The sequence below is a fragment of the Xiphophorus maculatus genome, chromosome 7, assembly GCF_002775205.1.
Source record: "Xiphophorus maculatus strain JP 163 A chromosome 7, X_maculatus-5.0-male, whole genome shotgun sequence".
NCBI lineage: Eukaryota > Metazoa > Chordata > Actinopteri > Cyprinodontiformes > Poeciliidae > Xiphophorus > Xiphophorus maculatus.
Window position 1 is genome coordinate 5012573 of NC_036449.1, and position 22977 is coordinate 5035549.

Here is a 22977-nt window from a genome sequence, read left to right on the forward strand (position 1 = left end):
TCAGTGACAAGGCAGTTCAAAGTGCTTTACATCATAAACACATCAGTCATCAATTATGAAGCGATTGTAACTGTAATTGTTCAGCTCTTTGTATGGAAGCACTTTATAAATAACGTTATCAAATGTCATCATCAAAATCATCAAGTAAATACACATCAGATATGTTGACCAATGTTTTACATGCCACTAATCAAATTGCATATTTTCTGTTATCATAGTCATTAATATTAGTATTTTAAGTGCTCTATAAAGACACTTTAGGCCAATTCTTAAATAAGATTTTTTTGCATCTTATTGCAAAAAAATGTTAAATGCTGAGTTTAACATTTTGATTCCTCCCAGTGATGCTTTTCCTGCCATCAGTGTTTTTGCATTTTAATGAATATGCAGTAGTTTCTTCTTGTCTACATTCAGCAGATCCAGCCCCAGCCGGAGGGTAACTAACTCCCTGCTGCAGCTCAGTGTGTGTGATGTAGCGATTACAGACGGTCAGTCTGTGCAGCCTGAGGGATCTAAGGAGAAAACACACATTTTGTTCTCTATTGGAAATAACACTGTTGACTTGGTACCAATGTAAATTTCTCTCCATATTACAATTAATAAAACCCGTAATCTGCCAGAAACGTTTTTTTCTGGGATCACTTCTGATCTGACTTTGTGTGATTTTCAGGATTTAGGCCTTCTGCAGGAAGATAGCAGATAACACACGAGCGTCTCTCAGAGTCTTTAATCCATCAAAAGGCCCAAACGGTTGGATGTGAAACATTTTCATTTCCTCAACTCCTTTTCTCATTTTCAAAACCATAATGTGCAAACACTAGCATCCGAGAGGCTTATTCTTTTGAAGAGCCCGGTTAAATATTAAACAGAACCGTTCCTCTTCCTAATCTTGCCCTGCTGTTCTCAACATGTCCTTTGGATTTTCTTTCTCTAATTAGACTCTGGACGTGTTTCTTCAACACGCTTTGTCATTATCATATGGTCAATATGAGCTTGTCAAGTGTTTGTTTTTAAACTATAAATGCTTTATAGAAGCAGTGAGTGTGTCCTTCCCAGAACTGTTGGTATTAGTTGGTCTGTTTACACAATTCAAATTACATTTCTTCAGGAGAAATTTTAAAAACAATTTCTTCTTCCCATATAACTGCGTTAGAAAACAATTGCATTATTTTCCTATTTAGCACATTCAGTCATTGGATGGAAACAACCTATAGTGTTCTTTTCAATTTCACTAAAATAATCAATTTCTTTAAAAAAAAAAAATTGGACTAAACACTCCACTCTGAGGAATCCCTATAGGACATATCATAAAACTCTTTAATCTTGGCAAAAGGGGGACATGTAAAGATTTTAACTTTGAAAATTACAGGAGATTATTGTTATAATACTCTTTAAATTTGTCCAAAAGGAGAGACGTAGACATTTTAATTAAAAGATGCACAAGATTGGAGCCTTGAGGAACGCCACAAGTAAACTTTGATTGTTCACTCTTTAGAAAAAGACAAATCAGGTTAATTTTACAATTCTCTTTTCTAGTCCACTTAAAGTTTGACCAGAAAGAGTTTGAGCTGAGTGTATAAAATAATTTTAATCACAGCTTTATTTCCTTAAAATTACAGTTAATGTCAGCTTATTAGGTCAAGATTTTTTTGTGAAGATCCATTAGTTGTACTTAACTCCCAGGCCAATACTCTCCAAGATGCATACTCCTTAAACATTCTACATATTCATGCATTTATAACTTAAATACAACCTAAAAACTGTTTTTTATTTATTATTTCTTGCCCATGTGGCACAAATCACATTTATTTTGAAATAAAGTATATTTATTACTTTAGCAACGATCTTCATTTCATATTTTGTGATTTTAGGTTGTTCTCTGCATGTGGTTGATGCTGTTGAAACACGAAGGGAAAAAAAATCCCTCCTGGTTGTTTTTCTTTTTATAAGTTTAGAAACTTTAGAGCAATATAACCCATTTCTGACAAAAAATAAAATATGCCTTGCAGCAAGAAGGTCCTGGGTTCGATTCCCAGCCGGGGTCTTTCTGCATGGAGTTTGCATCTTCTCCCTGTGCATGCGTGGGTTCTCTCCGGGTACTCCGGCTTCCTCCCACAGTCCAAAAACATGACTGTCAGGTTAATTGGTTTCTCTAAATTCTCCCTAGGTGTGAGTGTGTGTGTGCATGGTTGTTTGTCCTGTATGTCTCTGTGTTGCCCTGCGACAGACTGGCAACCTGTCCAGGGTGAACCCCGCCTCTCACCTGGAACGTAGCTGGAGATAGGCAGCAGCACCTCCTGATCCCATTAGGGACAAGGGTGAACAGAAAATGGATGGATGGATGGATGGAGTTTGCTTTTTCTGAATGGGCTAAATTGACCAACAACCCAAACCCTGCCTACTTTGTCCAGCAGGGCTGATGGGTCTTATCAGCAGACAGGAGCAGCAGATCGTCTCTCTGCTCTGAAGCTTATCGTAGACAGACAGCCGGGCCTCGTGATGCTGGACCTCCACCGTCTGCAAGCAAACGGAGATACAGAGCAAGACGGGAGACGAGTCAATGTGGACCACAGAAATTATGAGATGGAAAGTATATTTATATATCAGTACGAAATAATTCCATCTGATTTTTTTTCAATTGCGATATTGCATCCATTTATAAACCGTAGGAAGTAAAGAAATAATACATTCTGTTGCATCCAGTGACTTATAAAAGAGTCTTTCAGATCATTTTAAGTAGAAGATTTTAACTCGTTAATATTTTACAAGGCTTGGCTTTTATGTATATGAAATATTAGTCATTACAAACATCTTCAAATAGATTTTTGAAGATGTTTTGTTCCACAGCGAGGATTGGATTAGACACACTTTACTGGTCCCAAGGTGCAATTTTACGATGCAAAAGCAAAACATGTACAAAATAATAAAGTCTAACTAAGTAATTGAAGCAAAATCATATTAGTTTATGAGTTAATTTGCTACAAGTTATCAACATAAGTTAATCCAAGTAAATATATTAAGTCGTCATAAAGTAAATTTGACAAACTTATATTGATTACATGTGACAAATGAACCGTAATCATGGCCTACATAAACTGTGCATCAAATCACATTAAAAGAAAGTTTGTTGCTGTAGCAACCTGGACAGGTTAAAGGGGCGTGAATACGTTTGTCCTTTGTTAACGGACAAATTGATCGTCTGCAGCGAATTTCTGTCTTTCAAACCAATAAACCATCACACCTTCTCTTCTTTGTGAACTATCCATAAATTTATACTTTTTTGTATTTGTAAATGTTGAAAAAATTACACATTTAAAACATCTGTTCAGAGCAAACTCATGACAGATAACTGGATGTTTTTGGGGGTTTTTTTTACAGAGAGACATTGACATGATTCTTAACTTTGATATAACAAACCTTTAGTTCTGTCAAAATGGGAACCTTTCAGAAATATAAATGTATAAATTGGGAAGTCAGACACATTCTCAATGTTCACCAAAGAATAATCATCGTTATTCACAGCCTCGCTAACAATGACTTTCCAATCAATCTCAAATAACTGTTTAGATGTAAAAAAATAAAAGAATTTGATTAAAAATGTTTAAAAAATTGGTGATTGTTGTTATGAGCTACTTTAGGTTAATTTCACAGGATGTTTCTCTGATTTCAGTCAACGCGCTCCGACTAAATCCTGTCACAGCAGATTAAAACTTCTGTCATTCCCAAATTCGCCCCCGTCACAAAATCAGCTGCAGAGAAGGTTTGGTTGGGATCCAGCTCAGACGTTCCTGACCGCCGCCCACAAACTCAGAAACTGAAAATGCCTCAGTTGGCTTTAGATTCCAGCTCCTTGTCAGAGGCGAGAGCGTGTTCTTCTCGCTGCGTCTCAAACTCAGCCGTTTTTCTGAACCGACATAAATCAGATACAAACCCGTTAAAGTTCAAGGATAAATTTGGCTCGTGACTAAAAACGGCGCTCTACAGTTTTTCTGCTTTTGATCAAAATTGCTTTGCCAAAGTATTTTTAGCATTTTGTCTTGATAGCACTACAAACCAATTCATTTTATTGGGATGCAATGCAACAGCTAGAGTAACAGCAGAATGGTTCAGTGCTGCGGCGTCCAAAGTGTGCTACCTTCAGTTGTTATAAAAAAATTTTAAAAGCTATATATACCAAATATGACACAAAAGAAATTTGACATTGTAATTTAACGTTTTCTAATTTGAAATTGGGCCTCTGTCTCTTTAAGAAGCTCCTGCTCTTTCTGAAACTCCGCCTTCAGGAAATCATCACAACATGGCTCCTCTATTAACTTCATGTTTTTACCAGCGTTGCACTGAGAAGTAGCTCCTATATTGAGCTCAGCAGATACTCAGTTCCACCAGGTGTTTGCTAATTGCTGCTGGCTAGTCTGAAGGAGCTGAGTGGGGGAGGAGTGCTGTGCGAGGTGGAAGCTCGGAAACTAGGAAACTGCAGCTCAGACCTAGCTGGGTGGCATGCATGTGGCGACAGCGGAGAGTTAATCACTCACCTTTAACAGGAAGAAACATCAAGCAGAACCAGAACTCGTCTCATAAAGAGTGGCCATTTGCTTCAACCAACCAGGTGTTTGACACACAAAAAACAAAAAGAACTGATGTGGGAGTGGTTTAAATATTAACAAAAAGTAAAACATTAATAGCAGAATAGGGAGAAGGATTAGGTGACAGCAGCATCATCTCAGCCGACGCCCTCTGTCAGGAAAGAATCACGGCCAAAACAGAACGAAAGACCAGGAGTATCTTCTATGGAGAGAAAGAAATCCTGGAAAAATCCTGAAACAAAGTTAACAGTTGAAATAACAGCAAATTATGCAAAGTGGAGAGTAGAAGAAGAAAGTTAGTTAAAGTGATCTGTTTGTGGCTGTTTTAAGCCTCCTCTTAAAAGTGTAACAAAAAATAAATAAAAACTAGGCCATTTTTTTCTATTGGAAACAATAGGGAGAGCAAGAAAAGTATCAGACACTGTTAACTATGTAAAAATTTCATATTAGAATATAACTTCTTAAATAAACTGATATTTATAATCTTAAATCAGCAGTGATTATGTAAATGTGTGGAAAGCAGATAAAGTTGACTAAGGTATAAATATGTGACGGTACTTAAACTCAAGTGATATGAGAATTGATCATATAGTGACATCTATTGACATGAATTTATAATTGCAGGTGTGCAGCTGCTCTAAGAAACAAGCATGTTTTATGGCTCCAAACACGATGATGCAGAGCTGTTCGATCTTAAAGCCGACCTGCAGCAAACGACCAAACCTCTGCTATTTACTCCCCTGGACAACAATATGGAGTCATGTTATGTCTATAAACTTCTCTTATAATAAAAGTGGTAATGTATACTGTAGCATTTGCCAAAACAATAGCCAATTCAAGTCTGAGTGAACGCAACTAGTAAAGTATAAAAAAGTTCAGACATTAAAGCTAGTCAGGACATGTTTCATGAACAAATCCATATTTCAGAATAATTCAAACAGATATCATGTTTGAGTTTGATTGATTAATTCTGATCTAAAGCTTAGCCCTGTCATCCTCCCAGTGGTTATTTATCTGAAACTGTTTTACCCAAGATTTTTATCTTAAAAATAAAAACAAATAAATATGAACAGGTCTTTCAAAGCTATAGATTCACAAAATCCGGCTGCTTTCCAGGAGGCGCAGTTTGGTTCACTTGTTACCATGGAGACCGAACAAAAGATAGTGGTCAAAGAGTCTTTTACTCCTGAGGCAGGTCATCCTCTGGTCATGTCATTTTGTTTCAGAATATATTTTTAAAATGTATTAAATGACAGATAACTTTCTTAAAACGTTTGTTTTGGCCTCAACAGGGCCGGATTTAGAAGCATAAGGGCCCCTGGGCCAGAGACAGTTTTGGTGCCCTAACCAAAAAAATTTAAAGTAAAACAAAAAAGCATTTTACTCATGAAAATTACAGTAGATTCAAAAGTAGGTAGGTTTAGAACATCCTATGTGAGACGAATCCATGTTGGTCGCAAAAAGATGCACTATACGTTCAGAATTTTTGAATATTTGAGTATAGTACAGATTAATAAAAGTGCAACGTGAGAAAAAGAAACACTTCATATGGGCCTATGAGTTTTATATAAATCTAGAAGGCACAAGCAATAATCTAAAAAAAAAAAATTCTAAATCTTTGAGGCGCCCCCAAAACTTGGTGCCCTGGACTACTGCCCATGTAAACTCTCACTAATATCTGCCCCCAGGCATAAAACCTATATTTTGTTGTTTTTTTTTTTTAAATAAGGCTTTCTGTATTCAAACCATTCAAAACAACAACAAAAAAACACTGGAGATGGAAAAAAAACTTGCTGTTGTTCTCTATTTATTCTTTTCAATGTCGAACTCTTTCAGAAGATCATAAATATGTTACAGAGTGAGAACAGCAGTCTGGTTATTTACAAGATAAAATAACGTACAACTCACAATGTTTGCTCGTGTTCGCGACGCTGAGGCAGCGGAGGGGAGACACGGAGGGAGGGAGAGAAAACAACTACAGTTGTTTCACAGTTCATCTGAGGGGGGCGCAAACGAGCAAGACTCTGACCTTAGATACAGACAGGAGAAGAACTGGAAGAGAAGCAGCTGCTGTGCCACGGCTCCTGCAGGTTTTAATTCACATAAACGAATATTAGCCGGACTCGTCAGCTAACGGATTAGCTGAAGAGTCCAGCAGCAAACAATTTTTTTGTAACCTAAAAAGAAAAAAAAAAGAACAGTAGTGGTTCCTTGAACAGTTTTGAGCCGGCACTCAAGACGACAGGAGATTTAAGATTTAAAAAGGGAAAAACAAATATGCGAGACTCGGGATCATCAGCTTTTACTTCCTACTTCCTGAACACTATTTAAGCCAATTAGGAAAACCCAGAAGGGAAAAAAATGCTTCAAACACCAGAAGACTATGAATTTTAAGTTTTTCCATTATATAAAAACAGAAAAACGGTAGAAAGATTGCTTCCTGCGACACACATGAGAAGTTAAAAGCTAAGAACACAATTAAGGATAATATCCAATATCTCTTCTTTACTGTTCAATATTAATAGAAGTAGAATGTTCTATAGTCTACCAGGAAAGGATGTGAGGTCCAAAAAGGACGAAGCAGAATATGTATGATTTACTTTCAAGCAGAGATGTTCTGATGTTTCTGTTGTCCATCTGAACTGCCAACGCTCATGTATAAACAGCTGTTTGTATTGTTCAGAAAGCAGCCGAAGCTCCAGTCGTTCAGTTTTAAAACATTCAAAGATCTAAGTTTGTAAAAAATTACAAACAACTTTTTCTCCATATTTTGTCTGAACACGACTAAAGAAAAACCAAATTGAAATATGTTATGACTATTTCAGTTTATGCTAAGTAAAACATAGCATAAACTGAGCTAGCCTAGCATTTCAACAAACTGAACTGCAAGAAAAATTGTCACCAAGTTGTGATTTAACTGAATATTTCTCTACATATCTATCCAAATACATGCTCAACAAATCTGAAACCCTTTCAGTTGTGACACCAGTGAAGTAATTTTCCTGACAGTGTTATTTTAATGAATATACAAGCCACTGATTTTATTAAGGTACCAGATGAAGATCGACAAACTCGTCTGCAATGACCTGGATCGTATGAGAGACCAAAAAATACTGACTGGGACTCTAAAGATTCACCTGAAACTCTTGTGTTTGAAAAGACTACCAGCATACTTCCTAAAATAAAACATAACAAAAACAACAAACAAACAAAAAAAGATGTACCAACTTCTCATTTGCGAATGAAGCGATGACAATCAGTAAGCCAGAGTCTGAAAGTCTCAAGTGTTCAATTTGAAATAATTCAATCAGACATCTGTGACCATGAGAAACCTCAGAATACGCTGAACGATTGTTCAGTGTTTGTTCTGAAACGGATTATAAGCTAAATGTGATCGGCAGTGAACTAGATGACAACCTCTGTGTTTTTTTAAACCAGGCTTTTCGAGCAAGTAAGGAAGTAAACAGACCGACGGATCGCGAGTCGTTCTCTCAGAGTTGTGGAGAATAGAGGAGGGGGTTAAAGCTGGGAGCGGCTTGTGCGTATCATCCTAAGTGCAACAAAACATTGTGGGATTGACTGAGATGTGGAAACAACAAAGAGCGTGTAGAAAGTAGTTTGCTCGAAGTGAGAGCCGTTCAGAGTCTTGCCACCAGGAAAGACGACTGAGATGAAGGTGGACGCATCTGGAGACGTCGGTCCTACTGTCGGTGAGTGGGGTGGAGGTGGGGGCAAGGGGTGGAGGTCTCTGAGGGGCGACAGGGAGAAGAGGGGCTTCCTTAGATGGGCAGCTGGAAGGTGATGTCCACTTGAGCTTCTTTTGCCAAGGAAACGATTTCAGAAAGCTTTACAACCTGCAAACAGAAGAGCAGAGGCGATCAGTGCTCACCATGGTGAACACTGTAAAAACACAAAGTCTTACCAAGTATCTTTGGTCTAGTTTCTATTAGTACACTTCTAACTAACTTAGAAATAACTTTTCAGAAAGATAAATAACTCTTGAATATAGAGTTTTAAAAAGTTCTAGATCCACTGCAGATTATTTCACTTATAAACAGACATTCTTTCCTGTTTTAAGTGAAAAAAATCTGCCAGTTGAATTAGTACTTGTTGGATACGCATCTAAAAATTACTGACTGAAAACAAGATTACTTGGTCAGATTTTGTGTTTTTGCAGTGGACAGCTTTGACTGTTTTATACTTTGTCAGGCAGAAAGTTAAGATGTTACTAAAATAAACTCAAAGGATTCTGCACACACACAAGGATTTTAATAAACCTTCATTCAAGTTCAAGAAGAAAATTGAAAATTTTCTATGACCCAAGAGAAACATGCGGAAATGTAAAGCCACACTTCCAGGTGAGATCCGACTGCCGACCCTCAACACCTCCATCACCTGACTCTTCTCCTCAGAACTCGCCCTCCTTCCTCAGGCAGCTGCCGTTTCCTCTCTTGGTTTCTAGCGGGAACGTCCGGGTCAAACGAACAAAGACACAGCCAAGTGTGTGTAAGTGTGTGTTTTTACCATCTTTGCAGCTTCGTCCAGGTCGTCACAGGCCAGGATTTTCAGAGGGCTGGAAGCGATCAGAGCTTTGGCGTCGTCCACTCTTGTTCCTGGAGATAAATTACAGAGAAGCTGTTAACCGGTGTCACCTGATGAATCGACACACATGCTGCTTTCAGTCAGCTACTCTAGACAGAACTGAGAGAAATCTTCTGGTTGCCGGACAATTTTCAGATTAAAGAACCTGGCAGCTGATCAGTGAATGCAGCATGTTCAACAACAGCATTCTCTGGTGTGAATGCTGTAACTGAGAAAAGAGAGTTTTGTCAGTGGTTTCATAGGCTTTGATTCTGATGATTTTGAGCTTTCTCCATTTCCTATTTTTGTAGTTTTGCTCATTTTGTAAACAGAAATATCCCCTCTCCTCCGAACATAATATTTAACAATCGCACTATGACAAAAAATTAAATTGGGAACCCCTGCACCCTGCTGCTGTCACCATCTGAGTCCATCTGACCCGTCAAAAGTGAATCATTACTAACTTTAAAGGATTTCTTTGGTCCCAGACGGACACTAGCATAATATTTACTGCTGGTGAATTCTGTATGCAATTCACTCTTTGAAGCCAGATTAAAGGCAGACTTTAAAAATGTGTTAAAGGTCATATTTTAGTGTCTATTTTCTTACTGCAAAAATTCAAAACTAAATGTACTCTAAACATTCTTGAAATATTAAAAGAAAACAAAAATATTTCAATAAAATTACTTCTAACATGAATAGCATTACACTTAAATGAAAACATATTCACATCATTATCGCACAGCAGTAAAAACAGCAGATTTTCCAAACTAATTCATCATATATGTGCAGCCAGTCTTGAGACGTTTTAGCGCCTCAAATGTTTTTTAATTGCAATCGGTTTTACTCACTGAAAGCTCTCTCCCCACCACCAGCAGGCACAGGCAAAATACAAAATACACACAAAGCAATGCAGACTGCTCAAAAATGCTGTGTTGTTGCATTTTGTTCACTTCATTTAGGAGAACATCAGGGCACAAGTTAGGAGGGAAAGTGGCAGCAGATATCTGTAACTTACAGCAAGCTAAGGTAGGACAGTCGCTGTTCAAACCGCCCGGCCTCCAGTCCAGGCAGGAGGCTGTTTTACCATCACATTATAAAAACTGCTTTCATTTCTGTCAGTAACAAATATTTCAGGATTGTTGTATAATTGTAAAAAGAGCAAACAGATGAGAGAAATCATCTTACACTCCCTGGAATGATGCTAACTAGCCTAGCATGTCACTGAACAGTGTCGCTCACCTCTTTCACTGGGACAGGGGGGAGTTAGGCTGGTATGTGCTGCTGACTCTGACACATCTGTTGTCAAGTGTGGTAAAAAGTACAGGGACAAGTTACAGATAAATATCTGGATAAATATTTTCCTTCACTGAATAAATCCTGGTGAAATGGAGGCTAACGCTAGTCTGTAGCTGAGCTAACTAAGCTAATAAGTGGATATTGACGCGCTAGTGTACCCACCTCTCGGAGAAAACCTGGGTTACAAACAGACAACTTTCCTTTTATATGTCTTGTTTTTCTTTTCTCTTTTTTGAAAACTTTATTATTTTTCTTTACAGCATAGTAACTGTCAGTCGTTCTTGTGTTTGACTGCTGATCACCGTCACCGTGAAGTCCGCAGAGAAGGAACAAACCATTTTATGCAGATACAGTAGGGTGTTCAGTAAATATGGATGTTATCTGGAAGCCATAACATTTAGTTTGTAATACCAAAATTACATTTAAAAAAAATAATATTTATGCCTGTAGGAGGAGCTTCGTCCTCGAAGGCGGAGCTAGGTCCACACAGGCATTTTGCACAGCTGTATGGTTGCCACGGGAGATTAAAGGATTTCTCAAACTTGCATGAAAGAATCAAAGCGACACTCCAGGTGTTTTTGATTAGGGAATAACTACATAACATAAAGCTTAAAAAGTCAACCTTGCGTAATACTGCCCCTTTTAAAATTCACTGAGAACTTAAAGTGCAGATTTGAGGATATTTGATGGACAAATAAATTCAGATGCTGTTCTCCAAAGCCAGAGTTTCCTTCCTGACATCACAGCAGAGCAAATATACATATTTAGCAGACAACCACCCTATACACTGTGTTCTTTTCTACATGTTTTTCACAGAAACCTTCAGAGGAAATCGGCTAAGAACATCTTCTTCACATGATTACTCCAGGAATAAATTCCTTGCCCCGTTTCTAAGGACAGGCTAGACACACGACAGAGGAGTCTAAATTACGGAGCCTCGATTTGCTTATTTATCTCAAAGCTCATGACAATAGATGAGGATTATAATGAGATTAGCTAATGAAAATCTTCACTCCCTCTTCACCAGAACAATCAAACTCGAGACCCCCAGTCACTGCTGATGGCGCCTGTTGAGCTCTGATTATGGAAATATGAATCATCAGAGGGAAGTTTTCATGCTGCAGAAACCCTTCAGCCGTCTCGCTCTTTGTGTGCCGATCAGCATCATTAGCTTCCCCTTTCTTTGTGGCTATGAGCGTGGCGCACCTTGTAACCGTACTACGATGGGGATTTTGAGATCCAGGTCTCTCACAGCCATGATGATGCCCTGGGCGATGACATCACACCTCATGATGCCTCCAAAGATGTTGACCAGGATGGCCTGAACCTGAGTAACAAAAGACACAGTGAGGGATAAATGTGAAATTTTAAATAGAGCAATATTTAGGCTACACAAGTTAAGAAAATAAAGTACAAACAAATTTAAACGGTTTCTCCAAAACTTCCTTGACCTTAAAAATGTTTTTTTTCTGTTCAATATTTGGATATTAGGACAAATCCTGAAGCATCGCAGTCAGTAAAATGTTTGTCCCAGACTTTGTCCAGGTTACAACATGGAGCTGGATTTCTTACTTTCTGGTCTGAAGTGATGAGTTTGAACGCCTCCGTCACTTGATGGGCTGTGGCCCCGCCTCCTACGTCCAGGAAGTTGGCTGGTGTGCCGCCGTGGAGCTTGATGATGTCCATGGTGGCCATAGCCAGACCAGCACCGTTAACTGGAGAGCATGAATTGGTTTGATTAGCTGACATTATAAAGGTAATTTATCTCCAGAATATGCTCCTCTTACTTTCATTGAACACTCTTCAGTGTAGATGTTATTAAAGAAAGAAGGAGTTTCACTACTTTCCCAATATCAGTGAGATATTCAACATCACGTCAGAGGAAGTAGACATGCAGGAGGCTATTTAAAAAGAAAACTGTATTTCTATGATATTTCAAGAGATCCCTACAGCTTTTTAATTTTGTAGATCACAGGAAGTATGTCCAGTGTTCTGCAGATTTTCTATCCTTTATCCTTTTGAGCTTTAACTTGTGCAGCCAAATCTCAGAAATTAGGTCAGGATCTACATAGGAAGAGCTATTTTAATAATGCTAGCAATGCTAACCACTAGGGAGCACCGATTGCAATTTGTTTTTTGTCTGAAAAGTTGGTGAAGTCGTCTGATAGCAGATCTATCGGCTGATCTATAGATCAGCAATACGATAACAATACGATAATGAGACAGTGTCTGTTAACTTGTGATAATTTTCTATTTCTCTTTAAAATATTAGTGAACTGTTAGTGCACCTCGACACGACGTAATGCCAAATAATATTAATAATCAATAACAGCTCACCGTAAAAGGGTTAGAAAAAAAGCCATTTGAATGCTCATCTTACATTATTATAATTATTAAAGTGAAATTGGAATTGGTTATATTGAGTTACAACAAGAAAGGCTGTAATAAAACCAGAAGATCACAAACTGACCACTCAAGTAAAGGACTTCCTTCATTTTAGAAATAATCATTTGAAAAAAATACGATCATTTGATGAAAAAACCAGAGTCTGAATGACTTCACTTAATACATCTGTGAACATTTACTTTGAAACACTTAAATGGAGACGTATTAAAAAGTACAAGACCCCAGCTTTACACACACACACACACAAAAAGAGCTAAACTAAAACGCACTGACCCAGACAGCCGATGGTCCCGTCCAGACCAATGTAGTTGAGGTCAGCCGTGGCAGCCTGTTGGTCCCGGGGGTCCTCCTGGCTCCAGTCCCTCATATCAAACACCTTCTTCTGGCGATACGCTGCGTTGGCGTCAAAGTTGATTTTTGCGTCCATGCACATCACTGTTCACGCAAACAAGCATGTTAGGACCAGAGGAAGTTTAACTTTAATTTCATTCTGTAAAATGAACTTAAAATTGTTTGACTGCACTTTGAGGAACTTAAAGCTTTGGAGGGATGAAAATATCGGAATTGGGTCGTTAGGACTGCAGTAAAAAAGTTTGATGTATTCGCCCCATGTGTGAACGTAAACAAAATACTCTGAGGGATTTTAGGCGAGTAACGTTGGAAGACTAGAGAGGCAGCAGTCAACTGGTCAATGTTCAAAATTGACCGATCTTTATCTGGATTGGCTTTGACCCGCGAGTCAAATGCTAAAAAATTTGATTTGTTTTCTAACACAATACTTCAACAGGTTTTGAAAGTAACTTTTGGAATCAGGCTATTCTGAGCACTAATTATTTGACAGTCGCCATCTAAACTGATCCTCATCATTTCCCACGAAGGTCAGCGATCCCCTCCTCTTACGACGGTGTTTACCCGGCGTCAGGCCGAGACATTAATCCCGTCACGCTGAGCGAGCGCACAGACGCAGAGTTTAAAGAGAAATTGATCTTTTGATCATTTCACCATTTTCACTGACTGACGTATTTCTCCCTGCAGGACGGCCATTAACTCGACTCCCGTAAGACTGTGACAAAAATAGCAGCGACCTTTACCGAAGGCTACACATGCATGTCAATGGAAGTCTGCATTCATGTGAACATATCCATCCTTAACCAAGTTTATGCCAATAATTATAGGCATAAAAAATCTTTAGTAATAATGATGGACAAATTAGGATAAAGCATTCTCTGCCAATGGAGTCAAGCAAAATCTGGAACAACATTGTTGGACTACAACAACCAATGTGTGGTTTAGAAAAAATGTTTAAAAAAAAAAATCTAAGACAATGACAATAAAACTAAACATAATCATAATAAATTCCTCTTTTGATGCAGTAAAATTGTCTAAAAAGTGAAGCACAACATCTTTAGATCATCTTTACAACAGGATCTAAGTGTGTGGGCTGAGATGGCCAAAGGAGGAGGTGGATTTAGATTCTGGTGAATCATTTCTGTGATTATTTAAGGAGATGTTTTGGGATCGTGTCCTGCTGGAACACCAAATGATGACCCAGGGTTTCCCCGAGTGTACTATTAGCCTGGCGGGCCTCCAGGCTTCACTTGGCTCATGATTGAACTAATAATACAAGGAGATTCATCCGTGAGCAACAAATGTGAAAACTGTGGAAAACCCTCATGAGGAAACTGCACATCTATTCAAACAGAATTGGTCAAGACTCAGGGAGAAAAAAATCTGTTGCACTTATTTGCACAATGATTATCATTATACCTTTCTTTAATCTAGCATAAAAGTGATTAAGAACAAATTTCTGGTTCTTATGCATTTCCTGGTGCTGTCAAAGATTAACCTTGGAAGTGTGATAGATGGTGCAGGCGTGTTCATACCGACACCGGAGGAATCTTCCACCATTGGATTGATCTCCAACATGGAGGCGTCGTACTTGATGAAAACATTGTAGAGCTTGATCATGTTCTCCGCCGCCTCGTCCACCAGAGCTTCTGGGAAGCCCATCTTCTGAGCAACCTGCGGCAACGCAGAGCGCACAAATCATTACACCTCATACAGGAATGAGCTGCAATGCCTGCTGACATTTACAGAAGATGACATCATTGCTTTGGGTTGCTGGCTTGATTTGCCATCTTTAGCCACAGCTGGCAGAGAAAAAGGGGAGACTAAATGATGTCTATATAAAAACGCTAGCAGTTATGATAAATTTCCTCCATCAGGTATAGGACTTGTGTAAATTATCTGCTCTGTTTTGGGCTCTAAAATAATTTAAATCTAATCTTGGCGTACAAACAAACTCCATGTCCATATAATCTGTGAGGTTCCCCACGGTTCAGTCCTCGGTCCACTAGGTTTTTCAATTAAGCTGGCATTATTTCATGTTTCTCAAACATTTTCTATCACTTCCACGCCGACAATATTACGTTTTATGTGAGATTCCTAATCTGTTAGCTTTTACCAAGAAAAATATCCCACAAAAAAAACTAGCTGGAGGTCAGTAGCTTTAAATCTGACACCAAAACTACCGAGCAGTTTGCCCTTCCTTTTATTGACTAAATAATTATTTGCTGGTGTGACATTTTAGGTCCTGAAATTTAACTCGCATCATCAAAACAGCGACGGTCGTGTTGGTAAAAATCGACTTTTAAAATTCAGCCAATTATCGTCTGTTGCTGCTTATTGAGTCGTTCTCATTCACAAAACAGATTGCATAGCAACTTTCAGTTCTTCATAATTTAAAACGCTGCTTGTTTAATAGCTTAATTAACAGAGGCATCAGAGTTAATATATCAACATTTAAAAGTGGCAAGTTGAAGAAATGAATCTGAATCTTAAAAGAAAGATCTGGAAATCTGTTTTTTGTTGTTGTTGTTCTTACCATTATTTGCAAAGCAGTTTAATGTTCACCTCTTAGATTCTGACTGCATCCACTGTGAGTATATTGAAGTTTCTGTCAGCTGAATAAAGGTTTGTGTTTCTTAGAATAAGCTTTGACTGCTAAATATTACAGTGAACTAAAACACTGAAGTCCAGTTAAACTCAGATGAGCTTCATATGAGGCCATAGAATCCATAGTTTGTCATTTTATACACTATTATACAGAAATACTTATTTGAAATACATTTCATATAACATCTAGAATTACATGATGTGTGCCCAGATCAGGTCACAAAAATAGTTTGTTCGTTTTTAAATTAGAAAGAAATAAAAAAAAAAAAAACACAACTGTAAGCAAATATAATGGGTTCCTCGCCAGACACAAACAGCACCACACCATGCAAAACCTCCATGCAAAAAAAATAAGAAAAGTTGAGTCTGTTCAGGATGAGTGTGAAAACAGTTGGTTAAGCTAGCTTTAGCTGCTTTTAGCCAGTAGGTGACATTTTCCTTTAGCTTGCTATCTGACACACGAAGTGTTCTGTGAAATAGCTTCAACTTAACGCTTCAACAAAACAGAAAAAGTTTGATAAAATACATTTATTACGACTGTTGTACCAGGCTCCACCAGCAGAGGTCAGAAATGGAGTTAAAAAAAAAAAAATTGGACGCAAGTGAGGTATCAAAACATGATGAAACAGCAGTTAATATGAAAACTGAAGAAGAGAGAAGATCATTTTTAGCTATTTAAAGGATCCAGTCTGTATCAGTTTTAGATGTAGGATCGCCATGGCAATAACAACGTCAACTCAGAAACCGCCACCTCCGTTGCTCTTTGATGTCTCAGCTGAAGAGTCTCCAGCTGGTTTTGTGCCTATTGATCGTACCTTGACAGCCTGCTCCTTTTTAATGCCCTCTACGATGTCGATGGGCTCTTTCACAATGGCGTCTGGATTTTCTGCTGCCACGTCTTCGATGTTCACGCCTCCCTGAGAGCTGCCAATCAGCACAGGACCCTGGGAGACAAGAGGAGGGTATTGGTTCTAATGTCGGTAAACGAGAAAAAAAGTTTAGAGAGGATTCACATCTCAATCCAACTCACTCTCTGGTTTATCAGTAAATTTCCCTACAGTGCCTAGCAACAAGTGGCCGCTTTTTCAAATTCTGACTTTGTTTGGACCATTCTAACAGACGAAGGTCCCTTAATAGTGTTGGGACCTTCCAACACTTTTCATTTTCCTTCCACATACTTGTGAGCATGTTGATCGTTCACATAAAAAAAAACAAGAAATACACTGAGGATTCTGGCTGCAGTGTGAAAAAGTTCAAGTGGTACTTTGAATGAATCATTTTTGCTATCATATTACAATTTTTTTCTAAATCTCCAATATTCCCCTTTTTGGCTCAATGGACTTTGTCCACATGGTTCCTGCATTTTTTTTTAAAGAAAAAGACAGGGACAGAGATGGAGACAGATGGACGGACAGACACAGTCTGCAGAAAAATGGGACTGCTGGAAAATACATGAATCAAATTCTGTTATTTTTCCAGAATGCGTAGGAACTCTGTGCCTCAGAGGAGATACTTTCAAAAACTGTCTTTTGCTCACTGAAATCATTTGGGCTTTCTGTTTGTCTGACTCTTCACCACAAAATCAAAACAGCAGTCAGCACCAGTCAGACACGTCGTTTGCCCTTTCTTAGCAGTAAATGTAAAATAAAATAAATAAAAATAATCAAACCAGCAAACAGCCACATTGTTCAGTAAACAAAGACGCCCAAAACGACGGGGGAACATTCTTATCACAGAATAGCACGTTATGAATGCAGTCTCAAAGCAAATGACTTGTCAATTCATTTGAGGGCATTTAGTTGCACCACAATACTCTAATCACTTCAGCATTGAAACGGACTGATTGTCAACACAAACTCCGTCCTGCCGTGATGCAGCCGCGTTCGATTTAAGAACACGGCTGCATCAATAACACAATGTGACATCACAAGTTGCGTGAAATGCCACTTCTCTGGGCGTCTCCTAAACTAAACACACACATCCCTGCTGTTTTCCTCTGCAGCTGATAAGAACCCAGGACTAAATATAGCAATAAAAATAATAAATCCGTTATTCTACAGGAAGTTCTCAGGATCCCTCAAGATTAGATAAGTGTGTGAAGCATTGCCCACTTCAACAGGAGGGATGTTCCCCTGCTGAATGATTGGCAGAGCAGCAGATTAGATCGAGGTCGTAGTCTCAAGTCTGGTTAATTAAAGATTTAATATCCAGAATGTTTACACTTTGCCCCCGCTGAGTTTAACTGATCTGAATCAGGAGCTTCTTCAGGGACTCCTCAAGTAATGAACATGTGGAACGCTTACTTTTAATACAAGACTGCCCCCTAGTGGTGTTAATCTGCTTGAGTTTGCAAAACCTTGTGCAGGTTCATTTAATGTCTGAATTTGTACAAATGTGACTTTTTTTTCTTTTTTTTAACTGTTTAAAAAGTCAACAGCAAGCAGTTCAGGTGCTTCTGGAAGCATAAAAAAAACAGATTTATTTAACCACAGTGTCTCACCTGAAAAGACCTCTCCATGGTGATGGCGAAGTAGTACTCTCTGCGCGGGTACCTGCGCTCGCAGATGAACACCTGGTTGCAGATTCGACCCGCCTCCCCGGTCTGTTTGGTGAACAGTTTTCGACCAATCATCTGAGAGGAAATTTCCCGAGCCTCTTCTGGGCTGCAGGGAAAACCAAAGGATCGGGATCGTTTAAATAAACCACCAGTAAGTCCAAAAACTTTTTTTTCCCCTTTCTGTATATGTAGATATGTGTATAATATCTACATATGTAGAGGTTGTATTTGTCACTGTGGAAGAGGATTAAGGTCACTGAAAAAGATTCAAACTTTAAACTCTTGACTTGATCAGAAAACGTCAGAATTTTAAGGGGAAAAAAAAGTCAGAATTTGGTTAGTCAATTTTTTTTTGGTAGCCCTAAACCAGCACAAAAACAACAACCATATTCTTTATAGCTTTTCCTGCAGATGTTGTAGTATTTACAACAACCTAGTAGTTTTTATTTCAGACAGATTTGTAGAAAATATTACTAATTCCAAGTTTTAGTCTCATTTTATTACACAACATTCACATTGAAGTTATGAATGACACTCTGGAGTGACAAAAATGGCACCGGTTTGACTGTAGATGCTGTACTTACGAGTAGACGATCTTCACTCCTCCCTTCAGTCCACCCTCAAACGTCCCCTTCCCTCTGCCTCCAGCCAGAACCTGAGCTTTCACCACCAGGTCCTTAGAGCCTAACACCAAAAAAAATGTCAAAACAAAATGTGTGACTGAGGAAAAAACCCCAGCAAAAACACTCTACTGCTAAAGAATATTGCCAGAAAAGCTCTAAAGTTTAGAAAATGGAACTAAATCTTAAACCTGTAATTATTTGGCTCTTTGGTCACAACTTGCCTGTTCTGAAATAATTATTGTTGATGACAGCAAACAACCTCAGAAAAGATTCATCTTTATGTGATGAGTATGAGATTTAAGCAGCTCAGAAATCTATGCCTCCACTTTTTCAGCACATCTCAAATTTTTGTACTTTAATAATAATATGTCGGTTTGAAACAGCCACTTATGAAGGCATCAAATATTTGCTCCCATTCATCCTCTGATGATCATTTTTCCAGAACTACATGAGAATAATTAACCGATGCTTTACACATCAGTCATATCGAACCGACGGACAAAATCATTGACCTTCTTTTTTACGAGGACAGGTCAATAGTTTTTCTGCCTGCAGCTTGGATATATTGAGTTAGTCAGTTAATTTAAGAAATCATCTTTAGTGGATGCTGTTCATTCCTAATCCTCTAACCCTCACATCTTTGTTTGGTTGTCGTTTTTCTCTTACCGATCTTCTTGGCCACATCGTACGCCTCGTCAGAGGAGCTGGCCACCATTCCTGCCGGTACGGAGATGCCGGCTTCTTTCAGCAGGCCTATGCTCATGTATTCATGTAGGGAGAGGTTCCTCTGCTGCTGCTGCAGGTGGGGAGGCTGCAGCTGGGACACATGGCCACCGAACAGACCCGTGGAGCCGCCAAGGACCTGAGGACACAAACATCCAACCAATGAGTACAGACAATTATTGTTATGAGAGCGAAACATGTGGATCTTTGTGTTATTTTACTGTTCCTGTTTCTACAAGATGTGTGTCAGATCTTACATAAGATGAACCAGCTGGGTTACCGCTGTCATTAAAGTGAATTTATGATTAGATCCAGTTTGTGTAAGTCAAACTGAAAAAAATGCTACATATATCAAATATGACTTGGAAGAAATTTAACTTCCTAATTTAACGCCTCTGTCTCGTTAAGAATTTCCTGCTCTTTCTGAAACTCCGCCTTCAGGAAGTCATCACAACATGGCTCCTCTATTAACCCTTTAACAATGTTTTTACCAGCTGCGAAGTAGCTCGTATAATGAGCTCTGCAGACGTGCCGCTCCATCAGGTGTTTGCTAATTGCTGCTGGCTAGTCTGAAGGAGCCTAGTGGGAAAGTCACAGGGGAGGGCTGCTCTGTGAAGCAGAAGCTCAGAAACTTGGTGGAGGAGATTTGTCCTTGAAGGTGGAGCTAGGTCCATCCAGGTGTTTGGCACATCTGAATGGTTGCCATGGGAGATTGAATGATTTCTTAAACATACATGAAAGAATAAAACCAACACTCCAGGTATGTTTTTAATGAGGGAATAAAGTTTGAATATAAAGCTAAAAAAAAGTCAATTTTACATAAAATGTTCTTTTAAATTCAGTGATTTTTTTCTGGTTTTTGATGTAGAAAACAATCTCCACTGATGTGTGAAGGACAGGATCTGTGCTTGATCAAATGAACAAACAGCATATTGCTCAAACAGCTAAACTATTTTAATTGAATTGAACGGTAACAACAGGGAAAAAGATCCTATTAAACCACTACATTGATGGGTGACTTGAGTCTAGTCTGCAAGTCAGCAGATATCTGGGAAAACTGATTCAGTTGTATGAGTTTTTATGTACTGCATCTAAAAAATGATTATTTATAAAAACTCCAACCAAAGCGGAGATTAAAAAAATTCTTGTGTATGCGTGTGTACATGGGAAAACGGACATTTAGGGTCCCACGCAATGCAGTTTGCAACAAATAATGCACCAATATATCCACATACTTGCTTTGTCATGATTCCCAATCTACATCACCTTGTATTTTAATAACTTTATATTCTAACACACTATTTAAAAGGATATTTGATTTCTAGCAGGAAGCTGTGGTTATTTTGAAGCAATCTGATTGGCTGACATAGGTTTTATCTTTATGCTACACTGCCCCCTATGGGTTTGGCATGTTTAAAATGACGCTCATGGGTGGATTTACATGAATGAGAACTTTTCTGAAACCTAATACAGGGTGTATATTTTGTTTTGTTTTGTTTAAGCAATATTCCTTTTGTGAACAAGGACTTAGCTGCAACATATGAGTCGTGTTTGCTGCTTTCAGCACTGAAAAAGCAACACTGGAAACCCAGCTGAGGATGTGAAACAAAAAGTTACTCAGTCTGAGTCAGCAGGACTTCTCTTAAGACTTCTATGAGAATCTAAATGTTAGATAAATACAACTGAAAAGGCATCTTTTAATAATATGACTAGCCGAGTTTGGCATGATCAATGGCTTCTAATTTAAGAACACTTCTGCGATTTATTTCAACAGTCAAACATGGCCATTTTCACACAAACCAAGTATAAAAACACAAACTCACTATGGCAAACTTTTTAAATATAGTGCTAGTAATTTTAATTATCAGTATAAATTACACAGGAAGTGTGCACTAATCATTTCAGCTTGACTTTGATAACTCTTTTATATACACTGACAGCAGCAAATGCGCTATTTGCATACTATAAAGTTCTCGTATCCATCTGAACGTAATAGGGACAAAATAAAACTGTATTGTAAACACATTTTAAAGTGAATCACAAGACTACTAAAACCCCAGGCTCCTCCAAGTTTTAGCACTGCCACTGACCTTTTTTATTAAGCTGATGTACAAAGTGAGGAAAACAAAAGTTCATGTATGCAACATCGCATTAACATATGATTCCTGTACATTACAATAAATCTGAATTTATAAACTCTCTTGAAAAAAACCCTAAAACAACCGTCTTGACTGAGAGCCTTGCAAAGGTAAGGTTGAACCATTTTACCTGCTGTCGCATAGCAACCACAAAATTCACGACAGAAAGTAATGCATAACTATGAAGAAGATGATACAAATTATTGATGTTTTCCATCATTTACAAACGATGAAATTCTGATCTGGTTGGTGCATCTCGAGTGGAAGAGTTTAACATTCAGACCGTCATTTTAAAATGAGAAACAGTTCAATGGGAATCGAAACAAGGAACATTCAGAATGGATTTTTTTTTGTCTCCATCTGGAGTTATACCAAAAAGAAAAATTAAACTAGTTTTTAAATGTGGTAAATATATTTTCCCCATCTCAAGGTCTCTCTCGTGCTTTTTCAGGCCGCTGCGCGTTCAGGCATCAGTGAAAACTGCCGTCTGTCCAAACAGAGGCTGACAGGATTCACCCCCAGGTCTTTTCCCCAGAGGACTCAATGGAACAAATGAAACGGTCCAGTCCAGCGGTGGGACAACGGCTGGTTCGGGGACGGTCACCGAACTTCCTCGCTGCACCTTAGCACCAGAAACCCCTCTTTACGCCGACTCAAACTACCAGAAAAATGAGAGTGAAGCGACCTGCTATGTGGGACCGTTCGTGTTGCTTTAACATTGACAGCTAGCCGTGCTAACGCCAGAGTCCCGCTAGTTAGCATGTTAGCCAAAACAACGGAAACTCTATGGAGTTGTGCTAATGTCAGATTTGACCCCTTCAACTATTTAGGAAGTTGCATTTGTCGGGCGAAGGTGTAACACAGAATGGGACATATGCTACTAAAGCCAAGGGGATTTCCTTCCGTTTCGTGACGCAGTTACCTTTGAAGCAGAGCTGATAGTGTTTCTGGCCCCCGAAGATCTCAGGCTAGCCGTCAAACAGCCGCAAATCAGGGACGTCGCCATGTCTCCCGATACAACCGAGAAGTCACGAACGCGCATGCGTAGAGGGCTTCAAAACTCGGCTTTCTCTCGTGCGACCTTTAGGTGCTGTCGGAAATAAGGAAACAGC

The 22977-nt window shown here is 38.7% G+C and overlaps 1 protein-coding gene across 1 annotated transcript; it reads right to left on the minus strand.

The window, feature by feature from the left end:
* Window positions 1-6372: 6372 nt before the first annotated feature.
* sucla2 (succinate-CoA ligase ADP-forming beta subunit) lies at window positions 6373-22887 on the minus strand. The gene is made up of 11 exons (XM_005811324.2): window positions 22788-22887; window positions 19671-19866; window positions 18966-19065; window positions 18325-18487; window positions 16640-16768; window positions 14753-14891; window positions 13143-13304; window positions 12036-12178; window positions 11670-11790; window positions 9108-9196; window positions 6373-8437 (listed from the first exon to the last, which is right to left on the minus strand). The coding sequence occupies exons 1-11, from the start codon at window positions 22869-22871 to the stop codon at window positions 8363-8365; spliced, it is 1401 nt and encodes a 466-aa protein (XP_005811381.1). The 5' UTR covers window positions 22872-22887; the 3' UTR covers window positions 6373-8362.
* Window positions 22888-22977: the final 90 nt, after the last annotated feature.